The sequence below is a fragment of the Trachypithecus francoisi genome, unplaced genomic scaffold, assembly GCF_009764315.1.
Source record: "Trachypithecus francoisi isolate TF-2019V2 unplaced genomic scaffold, Tfra_2.0 Lachesis_group4, whole genome shotgun sequence".
In the NCBI taxonomy this organism is placed as follows: domain Eukaryota; kingdom Metazoa; phylum Chordata; class Mammalia; order Primates; family Cercopithecidae; genus Trachypithecus; species Trachypithecus francoisi.
In genome coordinates, this window is record NW_022681469.1 from 111,057,047 (window position 1) to 111,076,286 (window position 19,240).

At 50.7% G+C, this 19,240-nt stretch overlaps 1 protein-coding gene across 1 annotated transcript; it reads right to left on the minus strand.

The window, feature by feature from the left end:
• Window positions 1-5,702: 5,702 nt before the first annotated feature.
• On the minus strand, window positions 5,703-17,776 carry LOC117072200 (mismatch repair endonuclease PMS2-like). The gene is made up of 5 exons (XM_033192116.1): window positions 17,707-17,776; window positions 16,741-17,420; window positions 15,549-15,696; window positions 12,228-12,397; window positions 5,703-8,311 (listed from the first exon to the last, which is right to left on the minus strand). Exons 1-5 carry the CDS (start codon window positions 17,774-17,776, stop codon window positions 8,168-8,170), a joined length of 1,212 nt encoding a protein of 403 aa, XP_033048007.1. The 3' UTR covers window positions 5,703-8,167.
• Between the last annotated feature and the right edge of the window lie 1,464 nt (window positions 17,777-19,240).

The following is a 19,240-nucleotide window of genomic DNA, read 5'->3' on the forward strand; positions in this document are numbered from 1 at the left end:
TTATTTTTACCTTAAATAGGTAATCAGGGTTCAGAATAAAATCAGCATGAAGAGCTTCCAATTTCTTTTGAAGCATCAGTGGATTTTACTGAAGATTTGCAAATCTCCGACCATCACCCTACACCTTCCTCCCCCCCTGCAGGTTCTCAAATGCGCAACTCACACGATAGGTACAACCGCCTTGAAAGACTGCGAAGCCTTTTCCCTCGTACAGCCCACGAACTTTCTCCCCTTCATAGCTACAGAGAAATAAAGGGAATTCAAGGTAATGAACAATGTGAATACACCCAAGTGACAGTGGGTTAAAATACATAACTACGTAATGGGAAGAATGAAGTCAGGAAAAAAAATACATATATATATACACACACACACACACATAGCTAGAAAGTAGAATAGGTTACCAGCGGTTTGAAGGCGGGGTGAGGAATGAAGGAGTTTGGGGTTTTTTGTTTTGTTTTTTTGGTTTTTTTTTTTTGAAATGGAGTCTCACTCTGTCGCCTGGGCTGGATGGAGTGCAGTGGCGTGATTTCGGTTCACTGCAACCTCCGCCTCCCGGGTTCAAGTGATTCTCCCACCTCAGCCTCCTGAGTAGCTGGGATTATAGGAATATGTCACCATGCCCAGCGAATTACTGTGTTTTCAGTAGAGACGGGGTTTCACCATGTTGGCCAGACTGGTCTCAAACTCCTGATCTCAAGTGATCTGCCCACCTCAGCCTCCCAAAGTGCTTGGATTACAGGCTTGAACCACTGGACCCGGCCTGGAGTTACTATTTAATAGATAGTCGTACAACACTGTGAATGTACTTAATGCCATTGAATTGCACACTTAAAATAATTAAGATAGTATATTTTTTTATATATGTTTCACCACAATAAACTCTCTCTCTCTATATATATATACCATGGGGCTCTAGTTTGCTACTTGAGTGATGGGCTTACTAGAAGCCCAAATCTCAGCATCACATAACATACCCTTGTAACCTGCACATGTAACCCCCTAAATCTAAAATAAAATAAAATTTTAAATACATACAGTTACCTTCAGGCCAGGCACAGTGGCTTATGTCTGTAATCTCAGCACTTTGGGAGGCTGAGGCAGGTGGCTCACCTGAGGTCAGGAGTTCGAGACCAGCCTGGCCAACATGGTGAACCCCCCATCTCTACTAAAAGTACAAAAATTAGCTGGGTGTGGTGGCGGGCGCCTGTAATCTCAGCTACTCAGGAGGCTGAGGCAGGAGAATTGCTTGAACGTGGGAGGCGGACGTTGCATGCAGTGAGCCAAGATCGCACCACTGCACTCCAGCCTGAACGACAGAGTGAAACTGCATCTCGAAATAAAATAAAATACACCGCCTGACTGGCAGTGTTGTACCCTATGGCAGCCCCATTAAAATCACCTTTCCACGATGAGTTTGGTCAGAATGGACTCTTCGTATTGGGTGGCATCTTCATTCTGCTGAACGTTTCGGGGGTCTTTTTTGGGTTTCGCTTCATTAAGCTGCATTCCCAGCAATGGGACGCCAGCTGGGGACATCTCTTGCCTAGTGGTGTTGCCATCTTGTTTGGAAAAGTCTAGATTATCAGAGAGAGATGAGGGAGAGCGGGCCGACTTCTCCCCTCTTTTGTCTGCTTTTTTCTTTTCTTTCACCATTGCCTTGGGAAGATCCAATGGTTACTTGAATCAAATGATTCCTTTGGTTCAGAGCTGCTTGTTTCAAAGCACTGATGAGTTTTATCTGAAAAATAAAAATTACATCTCCAAACACTTGGGGTTTTCATTTGCAGTTAAAATTTTAGTTTTACAACACAATGTCGTTATCATTCTCCTGCCAAAGTCTGAAAAATTAGTTACCAGGGCTGGGTGTGGTGGCTCACACCTGCAATCTCAGCACTTTGGGGAGGCTGAGGCGGGAGGATCATGTGAATCCAGGAGGCCGAGATCAGCCTAGGCAACGTAGTGAGATGCCCCCTCTCTAGCCAGGCGTGGTGGCACAGGCCTGTAGTCCCAGCGACTAGGGAGGCTCAGGTGGGAGGACTGCTTGAGCCTGGAAGGTCGGGAGATCACACCACTGCACTCCAGTCTAACAGAGCAAGACTCTGTCTCAAAAATCATAATAATTACAAGTTTCAAGTACCATCAGTTTATAAATATACAACCTCAACACTGCATTGGTTGTTCCCAAACTTTTTTTTATTTTTGAGACAGAGTCTCACTCTGTCACCCAGGTTGGTGCACAGTGGCACAATCACGGCTCACTGCAGCCTCAACCTCCCAGGCTCAGGTGATCCTTCCACCTCAGCCTCCCAAGTAGCTGGGACCACAGGCATGCATCACCACACCTGGCTAATTTTTTGTAGAGACAGGGTCTTGCTATGTTGCCCTGGCTGGTCTGGAACTCCTGAGCTCAAGCAATCCGCCTGTCTCAGCCTCCCAAAGTGCTGGGATTAGAGGTGTCAGCCACTGCACCTGGCCCTAAAAATTACTTAAGTTGGAACCATTGTCTAGCATGGTTTCTTGTAAGGTATCCCTACACATGAAAAAGGCGGCCGGGCGCGGTGGCTCAAGCCTGTAATCCCAGCACTTTGGGAGGCCGAGACGGGCGGATCACGAGGTCAGGAGATCGAGACCATCCTGGCTAACACGGTGAAACCCCGCCTCTACTAAAAATACAAAAACTAGCCGGGCGAGGTGGCGGCGCCTGTAGTCCCAGCTACTCGGGAGGCTGAGGCAGGAGAATGGCGTAAACCTGGGAGATGGAGCTTGCAGTGGGCTGAGATCCGGCCACTGCACTCCAGTCCAGGCGACAGACAGAGCGAGACTCCGCCTCAAAAAAAAAAAAAAAAAAAAAAAAAAAAAAAAAAAGGCTACTTAACCTCTCAGGTCTTACATGCAGCCAATTCACACTTTAAAAGCCCCTCTCCCGCCGGGTGGTGGCTCCCGCCGGGTGGTGGCTCCCGCCTGTAATCCCAGCACTTTGGGAGGCCGAGGCGGGCAGATCACGATGTCAGGAGATCAAGACCACCCTGGCTAACACGGTGAAACCCTGTCTCTACTAAAAATACAAAAAATTAGCCAGGCATGGTGGCACATGCCTGTAATCCCAGCTACTCAGGAGGCTGAGACAGGAGAATCGCTTGAACCCAGGAGGTGGAGGTTGCAGTGAGCCGAGATCACGCCACTGCACTCCAGCCTGGGTGACAGAGCGAGACTCTGTCTCAAAAAAAAAAAAATGCCCCTCTCCTCGTAGGTCAGCATTGTAAAGTGTGCAAGAGCCGGATTCAGGGTCTGCATTGTCCATTACCAGTTCTGTGGTTTTTTGCGCAGGCTGGAGTGCACTGTCACGATCTCAGCTCACTGCAACCTCCGCCTCCTGGGTTCACGCCATTCTCCTGCCTCAGCCTCCTGAGTAGCTGGGACTACAGTCACCCGCCACCACGCCCAGCTAATTTTTTTTTTGTATTTTTAGTAGAGACAGGGTTTCACCGTGTTAGCCAGGATGGTCTCGATTTCCTGACCTGGTGATCCGCCCCACCTCAGCCTCCCAAAGTCCTGGGATTACAGGCGTGAGCCACCAGGCGTGGGCGCCTGGCCCAGTTCTGTGTTTGGGTTTTTCTTTTTTCTTTCTTTTTTCTCCAGAGAGATTCTAGCCCTGTCATCCAGGCTGGAGTGCAGTGGCAAGATCTCAGTTCACTGCAACCTCCACCTCCTGGGTTCAAGTGATTCTCCTGCTTCAGCCTCCCGAGTAGCTGGGATTACAGGCGCCTGCCATGACACTCAGCTAATTTTATTTTTAGTAGAGATGGGGTTTCACTGCGTTGGTCAGGCTGGTCTCAAACTCCCAACCTTGTGATCTGCCCACCTTGGCCTCCCAAAGTGCTGGGATTACAAGTGTGAGCCACAGCACCCCGCTGGTTTTTTTTTTTTTTTTTTTTTTGAGACGGGGGGGTCTTGCTACGTTTTGCCCAGGCTGGTTTCGAACTCCTGGCCTCAAGCAATCTTCCCACCTTCTCCTCCCAAAAGTGCTAGGATTGCAGGCATGAGCCACTGAGCTCGGTCAAGTGCTGCGTTCTAAAGCAAGTTGCTTAATCTCCTCTTCCTCACAAATAGAAATAACAGTACCTTGTATCATAAGAATTGAATCGATGACACACACAAAAATCCCTAAGTACAGGATACAGAGCAAAGTCAATAATTGAGTGATTATCTCGTCCTTTTCCTGTTTTCAAACTTGAAATCATTGGTTTCCTACTCCCTCTAGCACTGCCATCGATTGAGCGCCTCTCATATGCGAGACAAGCAAGGAACGGTGTGCTGGAGTTGCGTTTCCAGCTCATCGTTGCTTCAGCTGTATTTCCAGCGCGTGGTTGCTCTAGCTCCGTTTCCAGCGCATATCTTTGCTTGTCTGGCATATGAGCTGCGGTGCAGGGTTTCAAAGCCATAGTTCACGACTTTCCTAATCTGGCCCCACCAAAAGCACCCTGGTCCATCAAGCAGGATGCATAGTGAGCCATGTGGTGAAGGCCAGGTCTGGTCCCTTTTTGTAGGCCCCCACGAGTGCAGTGGGCCCTTCTTGCCCTCTTCTTCCTGGATGCCATCCTCTGGCCACCCCACCCTCCAGCTGAACCCACCTCCAGCCTTCTCTTTTCCTCCATTATTTATTTATTGAGACAGGGTCTCACTCTGTTACCCAGGCTGGAGTGCAGTGGTGCGATCTCAACTCACTGCCACTTCCGCCTCCCAGGTTCAAGTTATTCTCCTGCCTTAGTCTCCCAAGTAGCTGGGATTACAGGCGCCCGCCACCACTCCTGGCTAATTTTTGTATTTTCAGTAGAGACGGGGTTCACCATGTTGGCCAGGCTAATCTCGAACTCCTAACTTCAGGTGATCCTCTGGCCTCGGCCTCCCAAAAGTGCTGGGATTACAGGCGTAAGCCACCGTGCCCGGCCAAGCTTTCTCTCTTCCTTCAAACACTACCTTGCTCCTTCGCACCCCCGACCACTGTCTCAGCGAAGCCGCCCCTGGGTCACCTAGCCCAAGCTGCTCTCACCTCTAAATTGAGAGGGGCCTTTACTACGAGCTTTTCGGTCCTCTGTCAGTGACCTACAAATAAGTGAACTACAAATCAAGCCAATTTCGTTTCTCAGTGCGTGTTTCCTAATGTTTCCTCTGTTCTCCTGGGTTTAAGGAGAGGCCATCTCTCTCCCGTGTCTACGGTGAGGCGGGAAGAACGGGCTTCCTGCACTGGTCTGCCCGGCCTAGGCCCTCCTCGCCCATCCCGCACGTGCTCGGGTCCTGGGAGGCCGCGTCAGTACGGCCGGGAAGGAGCAGGACCCGGTTGCCACCGCTGTCCCGGCTCCGCATGACCGCGGCCTGGGGCGCTCACCTCGCTCCAGGAGCCCAGAGACCTCGCCGGGCTCGGGAGAGGTGTTGCAGGGCTCTCCTCGTCCCAGATCCCGCTCTGGTCTCCAGGCAACCGCGGACGCCACCTGGCCCGGCCTGTGCACACTCTTAAAGGGGCCGCGCGCCAGCGCCAAGCAGGTGTCCCGCCCTTGCTGGTCCTGAAGGCCAGGGGGAAAGGCTGGGCGCTGGAGGCAGCAAGGCCAGGGGTTTCCCAGCTCTGCTAACTGCTTCATCATAAAATAGGAATAACGCAGGCATTAGTTTTCCCATTGCTGTTGTAAACAAATTACCATAAATTTAGTGGCTTGAAGCAACACAAATTTATTATCCTACAGTCTGTAAATCAGGCCCACAGTGCTGGTTCCTTCCAGAGGCTCCGGGGAAGCGTCCGTTTCCTTGCCTTTTCCAGCTTTTCCAGAAGCGGTCCCCAACCTTTTTGGCACCAGAGACGGGTTTCGCAGAAGACAATTTTTCCACGGATGGGGGGTAGGGGATGGTTTCAGGATGATTCAAGCGTGTTGTATTTACTGTGCACTTTATTTCTATTATTTTTACATTGTAACATATGATTAAATACTTCTGCAACTCACCATCATAGACTCAGTGGGAGCCTGTTTTCCTGCAACTAGACGGTCCCATCTGGGGGTGACGGGAGACAGTGACAGATCATCAGGCACCAGATTCTCTTAAGGAGTGTGCGACCTACATCCCTCGCGTGTGCAGTTCACAACAGGGTTTGTGCTCCTATGAGAATCTAATGCCCACTGCTGATATGACAGGAGGTGGCGCTCAGGTGGCAATACCAGCCATGGGGACTGGATCTAAATACAGATGAAGTTTTGCTGGCTTGCCCGCCCCTAACCTGCTGTGCACCCTGGTTCCTAACAGGCCATGGATCACTACTGGTCTGTGGCCGAGTGCTGGAATCCCTGTTCCAGAGGCTGCTTGCAATCCTTGACTAGTAGTACCTCCTTCCATCTCCAAAACCAGCAAGGCCGCCTCTCTCTGGCCAGCAGGGAAAGGTCTCCACCTTCAGCAGGGAAAGGTCTCCACCTTCGAAGGACTCACCCAGTGAACTGGGCCCACCCAGACAATCCAGGATAATCTCTCTACTGTAAGATCCTTAACTCAGCCAGGCAATATGGCTCATACCTGTAATCTCAGCACGTTGGGAGGCCGGGGCAGGTGGATCACCTGAGGTCAGGAGTTCGAGACCAGCCCGGCCAGCATGCAACATGGTGAAACCCTGTCTCTACTAAAAATACAAAAATTAGCCGGCTGTGGTTGTGGGCACCTGTAATCCCAGCTACTCTGGAGGCTGAGATGGGAGAATCACTTAAACCTGGGAGGCACAGGCTGCAGTGAGCTGAGATCATGCTATTGTACTCCAGTCTGGGCAACAGAAGAAAAAAAAATTGTTTACTCAATCACTCCTGCCGAGTCCCTTCTGCCATGTGAGGCAGCCTGGTCACAGGTTCTGGGGATTAGGACACAGCTGTCTTGGGGGCTGTTATCCTGCCACAGCTGCCAGTCTGCAGAGTTCATAAGTGCGATCCCGCAGACGCCAGCACAGTGCCAGACACGACGGCACAGTTACTACTGTACTGCCTCCTCCATCCAAGGGATTCTGAAGCAGGAAGGGGATCCCTCTCTTCCTTGAAGCCCAGTCTGGGGAAGGGGTGGGGCAGCAGGGGGAGTCACATCCGTCCTCACTGGGCCCCCAAGAGGACATCTTTACTTCCATTTTCAGCCCAGTTCAAACAGGACAAGGTTCCTAGAAAACTACTTGAAAAGACAGACAGGGATTCTTATATTCCCAGAACCACTCAAGGCCAGTAACTGGAATGTTCTACAGTTCACACCCTGAGGAAACCAAATCACAGCATCAAATTATGGGAAAATCAAACTCTTTTTGTTCCCCTGCGAGGACAGCACTTTGCTACCTTGGCCGCACAGAGGAATGTTTAAAAATAGTGACCCCTGTCCCATCCAGTCATTTTCTTCCAGTCGGGCAGAAAATCCCCCTTGTTTAAAAATTTAATGGGAATCAGGACTGAGAATCACTAACCCAAAAGGACCCTAATTTTAAATTTATGAAATTAAAGATGAATTTAATTATTAAGGGTTGAAAGTTATAGACTAAACTATGTCCAGCCAGAGCAGAGGGCTGAGTGACTTCCACAGTGGTTTGTTTTGTTTTGTTTTGAGACGGAGTCTTGTTGTATCCCCCAGGGTGGAGTACAATGGTACGATCTCGGCTCACTACAACCTCCGTCTCCCTGGTTCAGGAGATTCTCCTGCCTCAGCCTCCCGAGTAGCTGGGATTACAGGCATGTGCCACCACGCCTGGCTAATTTTGCATTTTTAGTAGAGGCGGGGTTTCTCCATGTTGGTCAGGCTGGTCTTGAACTCCCGACCTCAGGTGATCCACCTGCTTCAGCCTCCCAAAGTGCTGGGATCACAGGCATGAGCCACCACGCCCGGCCCAAGTGTTCTTATTTTTATAAAATATGTTCCTGCCTGGACACACACACACACACACACACACACACGAGTGCATGCAAACACAGAGAAAAAAACAATTTTGCAAGTAGCGCTCCATCTGGTTTGAAAAGGTTCTCAAGATCACTTTTAAACGGGTCTGATGTGTATTTTTTTTAAGTAGCAGGTTCATTTGAAAACAAAAAAGGTGAGTGAAGACCCTGTCTTTCAAAACATAAAAATCTGCAATAAAACCGATGATTCCATACAGCGACTACTGTCAGTTCTGCGAAATGACACCCAGGTTGGCAATGTGTCTCATGGTTGGCCTTCCATGGGGACAGTTCCAGGGGTGGTCCATCTCCCCCATGTGGGTGATCAGTTTCTTCATCTCGCTTGTGTTAAGAGCAGTTCCAATCATCACCTGAGGACGAGACACAATGGTTCAACATTTTAATCATTTTTTTTGACATCAGAATGGCAGCTCTTCAGAAGCACTGTTCTCTAAAATGAGACTGGACAAGATTACAGCTCAAAAACCACCTTCCCTGAAAAACCTGCCCTCAGAGAAGCCGAGGTTCTAGATCTCAGCCCTCCACCTTTCTGTGACATCAGGCCTCTTGTGGCTGCTTCAAGGTGGCACCGCCTCCACTCCAGACGCGACCACACCTGTCCCGAACGCAGCCACTCTCAGCGGCCACCCTGCCCTCTCACCCTGGCAGGTGCAGCAGCCTCCTGGCTGGCCTCCCCGCCCCACTGCAAGCCCTCCAAGCCGCTCTCCACTCAGCAGCCAGTGATTACGTCTAAAGCGCGGTCAGGTCATGTCGTTCTGCTCCACAGCTTCCCCCTCACCTGAATAAAAGCCCCCATCTGTCCCTGACTTGGCCCTCACTGGGCTGTGCCTGCTCCCCTACCTCCAAGCACGAATGCCTCCCTTCCTCACCTCAGCTGCACTGCTACTCCCTTCCTCTTGCACAGGTCCATCAAGCAAACACCTTCCTCGGGGCTGTGGCACTCCTGGGACCCTCTCCCCCAGTGGATGCAGGCATCACTCCCCCTCTGTTGAGCTCCACCCTGCTGCCCTGGCAGGGCACTCCAGCCCTGGCCCTGCTGCCTCCCTGCCATGGGTCCTCTGACAGGAAGGAGAGGAGACAAGCCTGAAGCCCTCTGTCGCCTCCCTTCTTCCTGCGGCACCCTGAGGGCTCGCCATGTGCCAAGCACAGTCGGAAAGCGGCGACAGCAGTGACAGCAGGGTTCCACCAGGTCGGAGGAGGACAGATAATCAACAAGTCAACAGAGAACCAAGACAGATGGCGCCCAGGAGAGGGGCCTGCTCCGGTGTGGGGAGGGGGTGAAGGGTGAAGGTGACAAACCCAGGTAGAGAGGAGGGTAGGGAGAAAGGGTGTAAGGTGGGGAGGAGACTGGGCGAGTGTGGAACTGGAAGGCGGCTACATGGCTGGAAGCGTGGTAGGGAGGAGATGGGGCTGGAAGGGTGGGCAGGGCTCAGAGCAGGGGCCTCGTGGGCAGGCAGTGACAACACCGGAGACGGAGGAGTAGGCCAGGGCGGGAGGGAAGGGGCAGCCTGTGGTTCCCCGGGCCCCTGAGTCACACTGAAGACTCAGGACGTCAAAACTGACCAGCTATGAGCTCAGCTCCATACTCTCACTCACAGACGCCAAGACTGGAAGGTCTACATTAGGTCTTTCTTTTTGGCGAGGCGGGGGTCGGGGGGAGACTCTGTTGCCCAGGCTGGAGTGCAATGGTGCGATCTCAGCTCACCGCACCTCCACCTCCATGATTCAAGCAATTCTCCCACTTCCGCCGCCCGAGTAGCTGGGATTACAGGCACCCGCCACCATGCCCAGCTAATTTTTGTACTTTTAGTTGGGGTGGGGTTTCACCATGTTGGCCAGGCTGGTTTCAAATTCCTGACCCCAGGTAATCAACCCACTTCCGCCTTCCAAAGTGCTGGGAATACAGGTGAGTCACCACGCCCAGCCCATATTAGGTCTTTATCAAAGAAACACTGTGGCTAGAACTCAGACTGTGGGTCCTCTTCTAATTAAACTCTGCCTTTGAGTCATTTCATCTAATCTCATGGCTGTTACCCCTGATGCCCCCACAGCAGGCTCCATCCCACCCACTCCCCATGTGGCCTCCAGCTGTCGCTCTCCCCAGCTGTCGCAGTCAAGGCACCCCTTCCAGTCTGTTCTCTCTCCAGAAGCTGCAATCATGGGACTCCTAGTCTGTTCTCTCCAGTGGCTCCCGCCACACACAGCACAGACCCCCAGGGTCTAGGCATGACCGGCAATACTCCACGTGGCTGTCCTCTGGTCGCCGCTCTGCTCACTCCCTTCCCCTCTCCAGGGACACAATCGGCCTCTGGCTTCAGTCTTGCTACTTCCTCCACTTGGAAAGTTCTTACCCAAGAGGGCTCCAGCCTACTTTTTTTTTTTTGAGACAAGGTCTTACTTTGTCACCCAGGCTGGAGTGCAGTTGCATGATCTTGGCTCACTGCAACCTCGACCTCCCCGGCTCAAGTGATCCTCCCACCTCAGCCTCCTGAGTAGCTGCTGACTACAGGCACCCGCCACCATGCCTGGTTAATCTTTTAACTTCCCCACCTTTTAGATGGCAGCTGAGATGCCACCTGCCCAGATGCTGTTCCCTGACCACCATCTCACCTGGTCACCATGTTTTTCTGTAGTCATTTCCTTTCCCAAAATGCTGTTTTAGGCTGGGCGTGGTGGCTCACACCTGTAATCCCAGCGCTTTGGGAGGCCTAGGTGGGCGGATCACGAGGTCAGGAGATCGAGACCAGCCTGACCAACATGATGAAACCCAGTCTCTGTTAAAAATATAAAAATTAGCCAGGTGTGGTGGCACGTGCCTGTAGTCCCAGCTACTCGGGAGGCTGAGGCAGGCGAATCGCTTGAACCCGGGAGGTGGAGGTTGCAGTGAGCTGAGATCACGCCACCGCACTCCAGCCTGGTAGCAGAGCAAGACTCTGTCTCAAAAACAAAAGCGCTGTTTGACTCTCTTGGCTGTGCTCACTGGCATCTAATGGGTGTCGTTTATTTGTGGTGATGTCTGTTTCTCCCCACTGTCCGCTCCACAGGAGCAGGGGCTGCAGCCGCCTTGTTACTCCTGTGTCCCCAGCACCTGGAGCAGGGCAGGCCCCACAGCAGGGGCTCAAGGAGCATCTGCTGAATAAGGAATGGCATCCTGGCCTTTCCCAATGGCCAGCTGACAGAGTCACTTTTCTTGGACATCAGGCTAATCCCCACTGCAGGCGTAGCCCCTGCTGCCACCTTCCAATACCAACCGGAGCAGCGGTAGTGGTGCCACGTGCAATGACAACCACAGCACCCCGTGAAGCACCCGCTGCCTCGATGACTCTGCAGAACCTTGTCTAATGTCACCGAGTCCTGGCAGCAGCAAACCTTTATCTACCAGTGTTGTTAGGACCCATAAGGTCCATAGACGAACAAGGTGCCTCAACCACTAACTGCGCTGGAGTCAACGAAAGCTCTGCGATAGAATACTGGCCGGGCACAGTGGCTCATGCCTGTAATTTCAGCACTTTGGGAGGCTGAGGCAAGGGGCAAAAGGAGACCATGTTTCTACAGACAATTTAAACATTAGCTGGGCATGGTGGTACGTGCCTGTAGTCACAACTACTCGGAAGACAGAGGCAGGAGGATCGCTTCAGCCTGGGAGTTCAAGGCTGCAGTGAGCTGTGATTACACCGCTACACTCCAGCCTGCGAGACAGAGGGAGATCCCATCTTAAAAAAAAAAAAAAAAACTATTTTTTTTTTTTCTTTGAGATGGAGTCTCACTCTGTCGCCCAGGTTGGAGTGCAGTGGTGTGAACTCAGCTCACTGCAAGCTCCGCCTCCCAGGTTCTCACCATTCTCCTGCCTCAGCCTCCCAAGTAGCTGGGACTACAGGTGGCCACCACCATGCCTGGCTAATTTTTTTGTATTTTTTGGTAGAGACGGGGTTTCACCGTGTTAGCCAGGATGGTCTCGATCTCCTGAACTTGTGATCCTCCTGCCTCGGCCTCCCAAAGTGCTGGGATTAGAGGCTTGAGCCACTGCACCTGGCTAGGGATACTGTTTAACAGAGGTAACAAAAGAGCAATAATTATGAGTTCAAGGTCCCAGAGAATGCAGACTACATAGATGCTCAGCTACGATGTTCCACGTAGCTCTGTTTAAAATGACCCCTGGCAATCACAAAGGCGTTTAACAGCCTTGACCAAATCAGGAGCTGGGCTGAGACCTTCCTCAGACCACAAGCTTGAGCAGCTGCTGACAGCCGGGCTTTCTTTCCTTACCGACTTCCGACAGGCTCTGGAGGCAAACATCTGCTTGACTCTGGACGGCCGGCACACGACTCCAGGGCTGTCGCTTAGCATAAAGATCAGTTCATCGATGTTCTGGGGTCCGAAGGTCCAGTTTTCACTAGTTGGCAAGGAAATCAATTTAGCCCTTTCAGTGACTGGAGCTAAAAGAATACAATTTTGAGAAAAACTCATGACTTGAGAGACATGTTTCACTTGAAAGCTACTTAGAATGAACATCTGAGGCCGGGCGCGGTGGCTCATGCCTGTAATCCCAGCACTTTGGGAGGCCGAGGCGGGCGAATCATGAGGTCAGGAGATGGAGACCATCCTGGCTAACACGGTGAAACCCCGGCTCCAATTAAAATACAAAAAAAAAAAAAAAAATTAGCTGGACGTGGTGGCATATGCTGGTAATCCTAGCTACTTGGGAAGGTGAGGCAGGAGCATCACTTGAACCAGGGAGTCAGAGGTTGCAGTGAGCCAGGATCGCGCCGCTGCACTCCAGCCTCGTGACAGAGAGCGACTCCGTCTCAAAAAAAAAATCTGCTCTATGAATACTTATGGAAAAATACATATATACATATACACATATAGACACACATATAAACTATTAAACCTCTTTTTTGAGATGGAGTGTCGCTCTGTTGCCCAGACTGGAGTGCAGTGGTGCGATCTCAGCTCACTGCAACCTCTGTCTCCCAGGTTCAAGCGATTCTCCTACCTCAGCCTCCTGAGTAGCTGGGACTACAGGCATGCACCGTCAAGCCCAGCTAATTTTTGTATTTTTAGTAGAGACGAGGTTTCACCATGTTGGCCAGGCTGGTCTTGAACTCCTGACCTAAAGTTATCCACCCGCCTCGGCCTCCCAAAGTGCTGGGAATACAGGCGTGAGCCACTGCGCCCAGCCTACTTCATTCTTTTTAATGGCCGCATAGGAAGTCACTGCACGGATGTACGGTAATTTGTCTGTCAAATTCCCGACTAAAGCACATTTCGGTTGTTTCCAATTTCAATCGTGCACTCAAAGCTGCAGCAAAGACTTCTGTGCACAAACCTACTCATCTGTGGGTGCATTTCCGGGAGACAGACGCTAGAGGGAGAATCACATATGCACTTTTTGATGGGAAATCTGTGAAAATGCACACTCCCGCCAATGGTGTCTAAGAGTACCTTTTGCCAACACTGGATATCAATCCTCTAATCTCTGCCAGGCTGACCACTGGGTCCTTTGCTGGGTGGCTTCAACATCTAATGTCATTAGATACTATCTTAGTCAATCCGGACAAAAGACAGACACCACCCCTAACCTTCACACGAGAAACTGACACTGTCACTCTCAGTCCCACTCAAGTAAACGTGGTGAAAACAGATTTTCCACAGTATCAGTGCTGTGACTACAAGAAATGACTGTTAAAGCAGACGTTTTAAAGCAGACTCTGTTAAACCATGGATGTTTATCTGGTTCTCACCTGGCGGCCCGAGCTGAGGATGAAAGGAGCTGAGATTAGGCCGGGCACGGGGGCTCACGCCTGTAATCCCAGCACTTTGGGAGGCCAAGGTGGGCAGATCATTTGAGGATGGGAGTTCAAGACCAGCCTGGCCAACATGGTGAAACCCCGTCTCTACTAAAAATAAAAAAATTAGCCGGGCATGGTGGTGGGCACCTGTACTCCCAGCTACTTGGGAAACTAAGGCAGAAGAATCGCTTAAACCCAGAAGGCAGAGGTTGCAGTGAGCTGAGATCGTGCCAGTGCACTCCAACCTGGGTGAAAGAGCAAGACTCTGTCTCAAAAAAAAAATAAAGGAGCCAATATTGTTGTTTCTTTCTACAACTGCTCCAGGAAGACCCGGTCCCATGTCACCATGCTCGTCACCATCACAATCAACCGCAGGGGACAGTCTGGTGAACTGTGAGACCTCCACACGGCATGGATTACTGAGCCCACGTTTCCTACTGTGGGGGGCTCCACACAGAGCTCAAATCCAAGTCATAACCAAACCAATCCCCAAATCTTATCTTCGAGGGTCTGTCTCCTGGTACCAATCCCGTATCAGTCAGAATACAATCAAGAGACAAAAACCACACCAGTGATTTTAACAGGGATTCTGTTTTATTTTTAAAAGACAGGATCTTGCTCTGTCGCCCAGGCTACAGTACAATGGCATGATCATAGCTCACTGCAGCCTCAAACTCCTGGGCTCAAGTGAGCCTCCTGCCTCAGCCTCCTGAGTACCTGGGACTACAGACGTGCAGCAGTGTACTTGGCTTTTTTTTTTTTTTTTTTTTTTTTGAGACGGAGTCTGGCTCTGTTGCCCAGGCTGGAGTGCAGTGGCGCGATCTCAGCTCACTGCAAGCTCCGCCTCCCAGGTTCACGCCATTCTCCTGCCTCAGCCTCCTGAGTAGCTGGGACTACAGGCGCCCGCCACCGCGCCCGGCTAATTTTTTGTATTTTTAGTAGAGACAGGATTTCACCGTGGTGTCAATCTCCCGACCTAGTGATCTGCCCACCTCGGTCTCCCAAAGTGCTGGGATTACAGGCATGAGCCACTGCGCCCGGCTTTTTTTTTTTTTAAGAGATGGGGTCTCATTATATTGCCCAGGCTGGTCTCAAACTCCTAGCCTCAAGTGATTCTCCTGCCTCAGCCTCCCAAAGTGCTGGAATTACAAGGTGTGCACCACCATGCCAGGCCTGAGAAGGAAAAATGTATAATAAAGCATTGCACAAACTAGTAAAACGTGGTTAACTACTGTGCTAATAAATACAGGAATGGAAAATGCTACTACCTCTAGGGGAGAGGGAGAGTCCTCAGAAAAGGAACTCTTTTTTTTTCTCTTTTCTTTTTCTTTTTTTTTTTGAGATGGAGTTCGCTCTTGTTGCCCAGGCTGGAGTGCAATGGTGCAATCTCGGCTCGCCACAACCTCCGCCTCCCAGGTTCAAGCGATTCTCCTGCCTCAGCCTCCTGAGTAGCTGGGATTACAGGCGTGCACCATCACATCCCGCTAATTTTGCATTTTTAGTAGAGACAAGGTTTCTCCATGTTGGTCAGGCTAGTCTCGAACTCCCGACCTCAGGTGATCCGCCTGCCTCCGCCTCCCAAAGTGCTGAGATTACAGGTGTGAGCCACCGTGCCTGGCAGAAAAGGAATTCTTGTAAAAGTCCCCTCCCCACTCAGGCTGAGTTTTAGACCTCTTTGGAGCAGGAGTGGCTGCAGCCTGCTGGATGGAGAGAAGCTGCCAGAGTGAGTGATGACGCAGGAACTCTTGCACCGCAGGAGGGAAGGGAAAGGACATCCCAGAAGCATCCCAGATACCAGCACAAATACCACCTCCCCGGTGCTGATCCCAGGCTCTCCCGGGAATTGTCTGAATAAGCCCTGGTTCCCAGTACACAGATAATCTGTTCAAAAGCTGGTGCTGGCCTAAAAGACCCAAGTCTTCCATGTCTTTGGAGTCTATGTCCTGCCACAGAGAACAGTATCTGGCCAGGCGCAGATGCTGTAATTAAAACTGTGCACTACCGTGCCCGGCCAATTTTATTGTAGAGACAGGGTCTCCCTATGTTGCCCAGGCTGGTCTTGAACTCTGGGGCTCAAGTGATCCTCCCTCCTCGGCTTGGCTTCCCAAAGTGCTGGGATTACAGGCGAGAGCCACCGCACCCAGCTTCAAAATACTCTTAAGAAAAAACTTTACCTGGCCAGGGGCAGTGGCTCATATCTGTAATCCTAGCACTTTCAGAGGCCGAGGTGGGTGGATCACCCGAAGTCAGGAGTTCGAGACCAGCCTGGCCAAAGTGGTGAAACCCGGTTTCCACCAAAAATACAAAAATTAGCCAGGCATGGTGGTGTGCACCTGTAATCCCAGCTACTCAGGAGGCTGAGGCAGGAGAATTGCTTGAACCTGGGAGGTTAGGGCTGCAGTGAGCCGAGATCGTGCCACTGCACTCCAGCCTGGGTGACAGAGCGAGACTCTGTCTCAAAAACATAAAAAATAAAATAAATAAAAATTTAAAATAAAGTAAAAAAGTAAAAAATTAAAACGTTACCTTATCTCTTTTCTTAGTTCATCTTCGGCTGCTTGATTTTCTCCAGGGCAAATCTTTGCCCTAAACTTCCTATAATTCTGTTCACCTTCACTTTGCTGTGTTTCATGATGTAACTGCTTTACTTGTTTAGCTAAAGAATTCATAGAAAAGTCCAGGGCCACAACCTTCTTATTCACTTTTTTTTTTTTTGAGATGGAATCTCGCTCTGTCGCCCAGGCTGGAGTGCAGTGGCGCGATCTCGGCTCACTGCAAGCTCCGCCTCCCAGGTTCACGCCATTCTCCTGCCTCAGCCTCCCGAGTAGCTGGGTCTACAGGCGCCGGCCACCACGCCCAGCTGATTTTTTTGTATTTTTAGTAGAGACGGGGTTTCACCGTGTTAGCCAGGATGGTCTCGATCTCCTGACCTCGTGATCCACCCGCCTTGACCTCCCAAAGTGCTGGGATTTACAGGCTTAAGCCACCACACCTGGTCCCTTCTTATTAATTTTAACGGCTACATCAACCTGAGAGGCTGACACATTCTGAGTATTTACTAACTTCTGACGAATGTCAGAATTGGAAAGAATTTCTTCTTTTTTAAAACGCTTTGTGTTTGGGGATGCGAGATCAGTTGGCCGAGGTGAAACTCGAAATTCACACCCTGTGTCTACCTGGTTTGGATGGCAGTCCACATCTGAAAAAGAGTCGTCAGTTTCAGGCGCTTTCTCATGTGAGTCCGCATGTTCCTGCGAGCCCCTGTCCTCTGGGGAGCTGGCTGCACACTCGCTGCTGCAGTGACTGCCCGTGTCTGGGATGCTGAACCCCACAGAATCCACAGAAGTGCTGCCGTGCCCCAAATCCTTCACCTCCGCTCCGTCCGTAGGGTCCCTGGGTCCCTGACTGGAACTTGCTGCCTCTTTCTGAGGTCTCAGGAAGCCTCTGACAGAGACCGCATCTGAAGTGCTAGAAGATGGCACACTCCTTTTCTGTCCTAGAGGGCTCCTTCTTGCTTCTGGAGTCTTCGGGCTGTGAGGCTTGTTCTCTATTGTGTGACGAAGAGAAAAGGCCTCTCGCAGTCTGGAAATGGACACGTCCCTTTTTTCTTCTCGAGTCCTTAATGAAGGGGAATGATCCTGCTTTTCTTTTTTTTTTGTTGTTGTTGTTGTTGTTGTTGTTGTTGTTGTTGTTGTTGAGACGGAGTCTCGCTCTGTCGCCCAGGCTGGAGTGCAGTGGCCGGATCTCAGCTCACTGCAAGCTCCGCCTCCTGGGTTTACGTCATTCTCCTGCCTCAGCCTCCCGAGTAGCTGGGACTACAGGCGCCTGCCACCTCGCCCGGCTAGTTTTTTGTATTTTTAGTAGAGACGGGGTTTCACCGTGTTAGCCAGGATGGTCTCGATCTCCTGACCTCGTGATCCGCCCGTCTCGGCCTCCCAAAGTGCTGGGATTACAGGCTTGAGCCTCCGCGCCCGGCCGATCCTGCGTTTCTACCAGGGGCTTCTCCAAATCCGCTGCATGCATTTTTACTAAGTTACCAAAGCAAACGTGAATGGAGACGAGGGTCAGGGACTATCCTGAAATGGTGAGAGGACGTGCTTATGTGAACAGATACTTCACAAAAGAGGAGATCCGCATGCTAATTACACAGACAAACACGGTTCAATGTTCAAAATAAAACTATAATATGGGCCAGGTGTGGTGGCTCACGCCTGTTATCCCAGCACTTTGGGAGGCCAAGGCAGGTGGATCACATGAGGCTAGGAGTTCGAGACCAGTCTGGACAACATGGCGAAACCCTGTTTCTACTAAAAATACAAAAATTAGCCCGGTGAGGTGGGGCACATCTGTAATCCCAGCTACCTGGGAAGCTGAGGCACGAGAATCCCTTTAGCCCGGGAGGCAGAAGTTGCAGTGAGCCAGATGCTGCCACTGCTCTCCAGCCTGGGTGACAGAGCGAGACTGTCTCAAAAAAAAACCAAAAACCAAAAACCAAACCAAAACAAAAAAACCCAACACAATACAATGTGGCCATATACTCACCAGAATGGGCAAAATCAAAAAACAACAAATTCTCACAAAGATCGGGATCAAGTGGAATAACTGAATACCTCTGGTAGGAATGAACCTGGTACAGCTGCTTTGAAAAGCTCTCTGGGAATACCTCCTAAATCTGAATGTATGCACACCTGCAACCCAGCATAGCTGCTCCTATCAGAAGTGCCTATCGGCCGGGCACAGTGGCTCACGCCTGTAATCCTAGCCCTTTGAGGTCAGGAGTTCAAGACCAGCCTGGCCAACATGGTGAAACCTCGTCTCTGCTAACAATACAGAAAAAATCAGCAGGGCACAGTGGAATACACTTATAATCCCAGCTACTATGGAGGATGAGAATGAGGCAGGAGAACCACTTGAACCTGGAAGGCGGGGGTTGCAGTGAGCCAAGATCACTCCACTGCACTCCAGCCTGGGTGACAGAGCGAGACTCCCTCTCAAAAAAAAAAAAAAAAAAAAAAAAAAGAAGAACTACCTATGAATCTCGTCAAAACACGTGGATAAGGATGTTCATGACAGCATTCTTCATTATAGCCCCAAACTGGAAACAATTCAAATATTCACAAATTACGGTATCTGACTGTAATGGAACACAGTATAGCGAATGAAAAAACAAATTTTGCCGCATGACTGGGGTGAATCTCACAAACAAAATAATGAGAGAAAGCAACAAATCACAGAAAAGGACAGGCTGAATAACTTCAAATTAAAAACAGATTAAACTATACTGTTACGGTTTTTTTGTTTGTTTGTTTTGAGACGGAGTCTGGCTCTGTCGCCCAGGCTGGAGTGCGGTGGTGCGATCTTGGCTCACTGCAAGCTCCGCCTCCCAGGTTCACCCATTCTCCTGCCTCAGCCTCCCAAGTAGCTGGGACTACAGGCGCCCGCCACCTCGCCCGGCTAGTTTTTTTTGTATTTTTAGTAGAGACGGGG

Bases quoted from the DNA above. Each gene is read 5' to 3' on its own strand.
- LOC117072200 (XM_033192116.1), bottom strand. From the start codon at position 17,776: ATGCATGCAGCGGATTTGGAGAAGCCCCTGGTAGAAACGCAGGATCGG. The intron at 15,697-16,740 runs GTGGCTTAAGCC...TCTCTGTGGCAG, and splicing joins ATAAGAAGGGACCAGGTGTG to GACATAGACTCCAAAGACAT. The intron at 12,398-15,548 runs GTATCTGGGATG...GTATTCTTTTAG, and splicing joins GGGAGGTGGTATTTGTGCTG to CTCCAGTCACTGAAAGGGCT.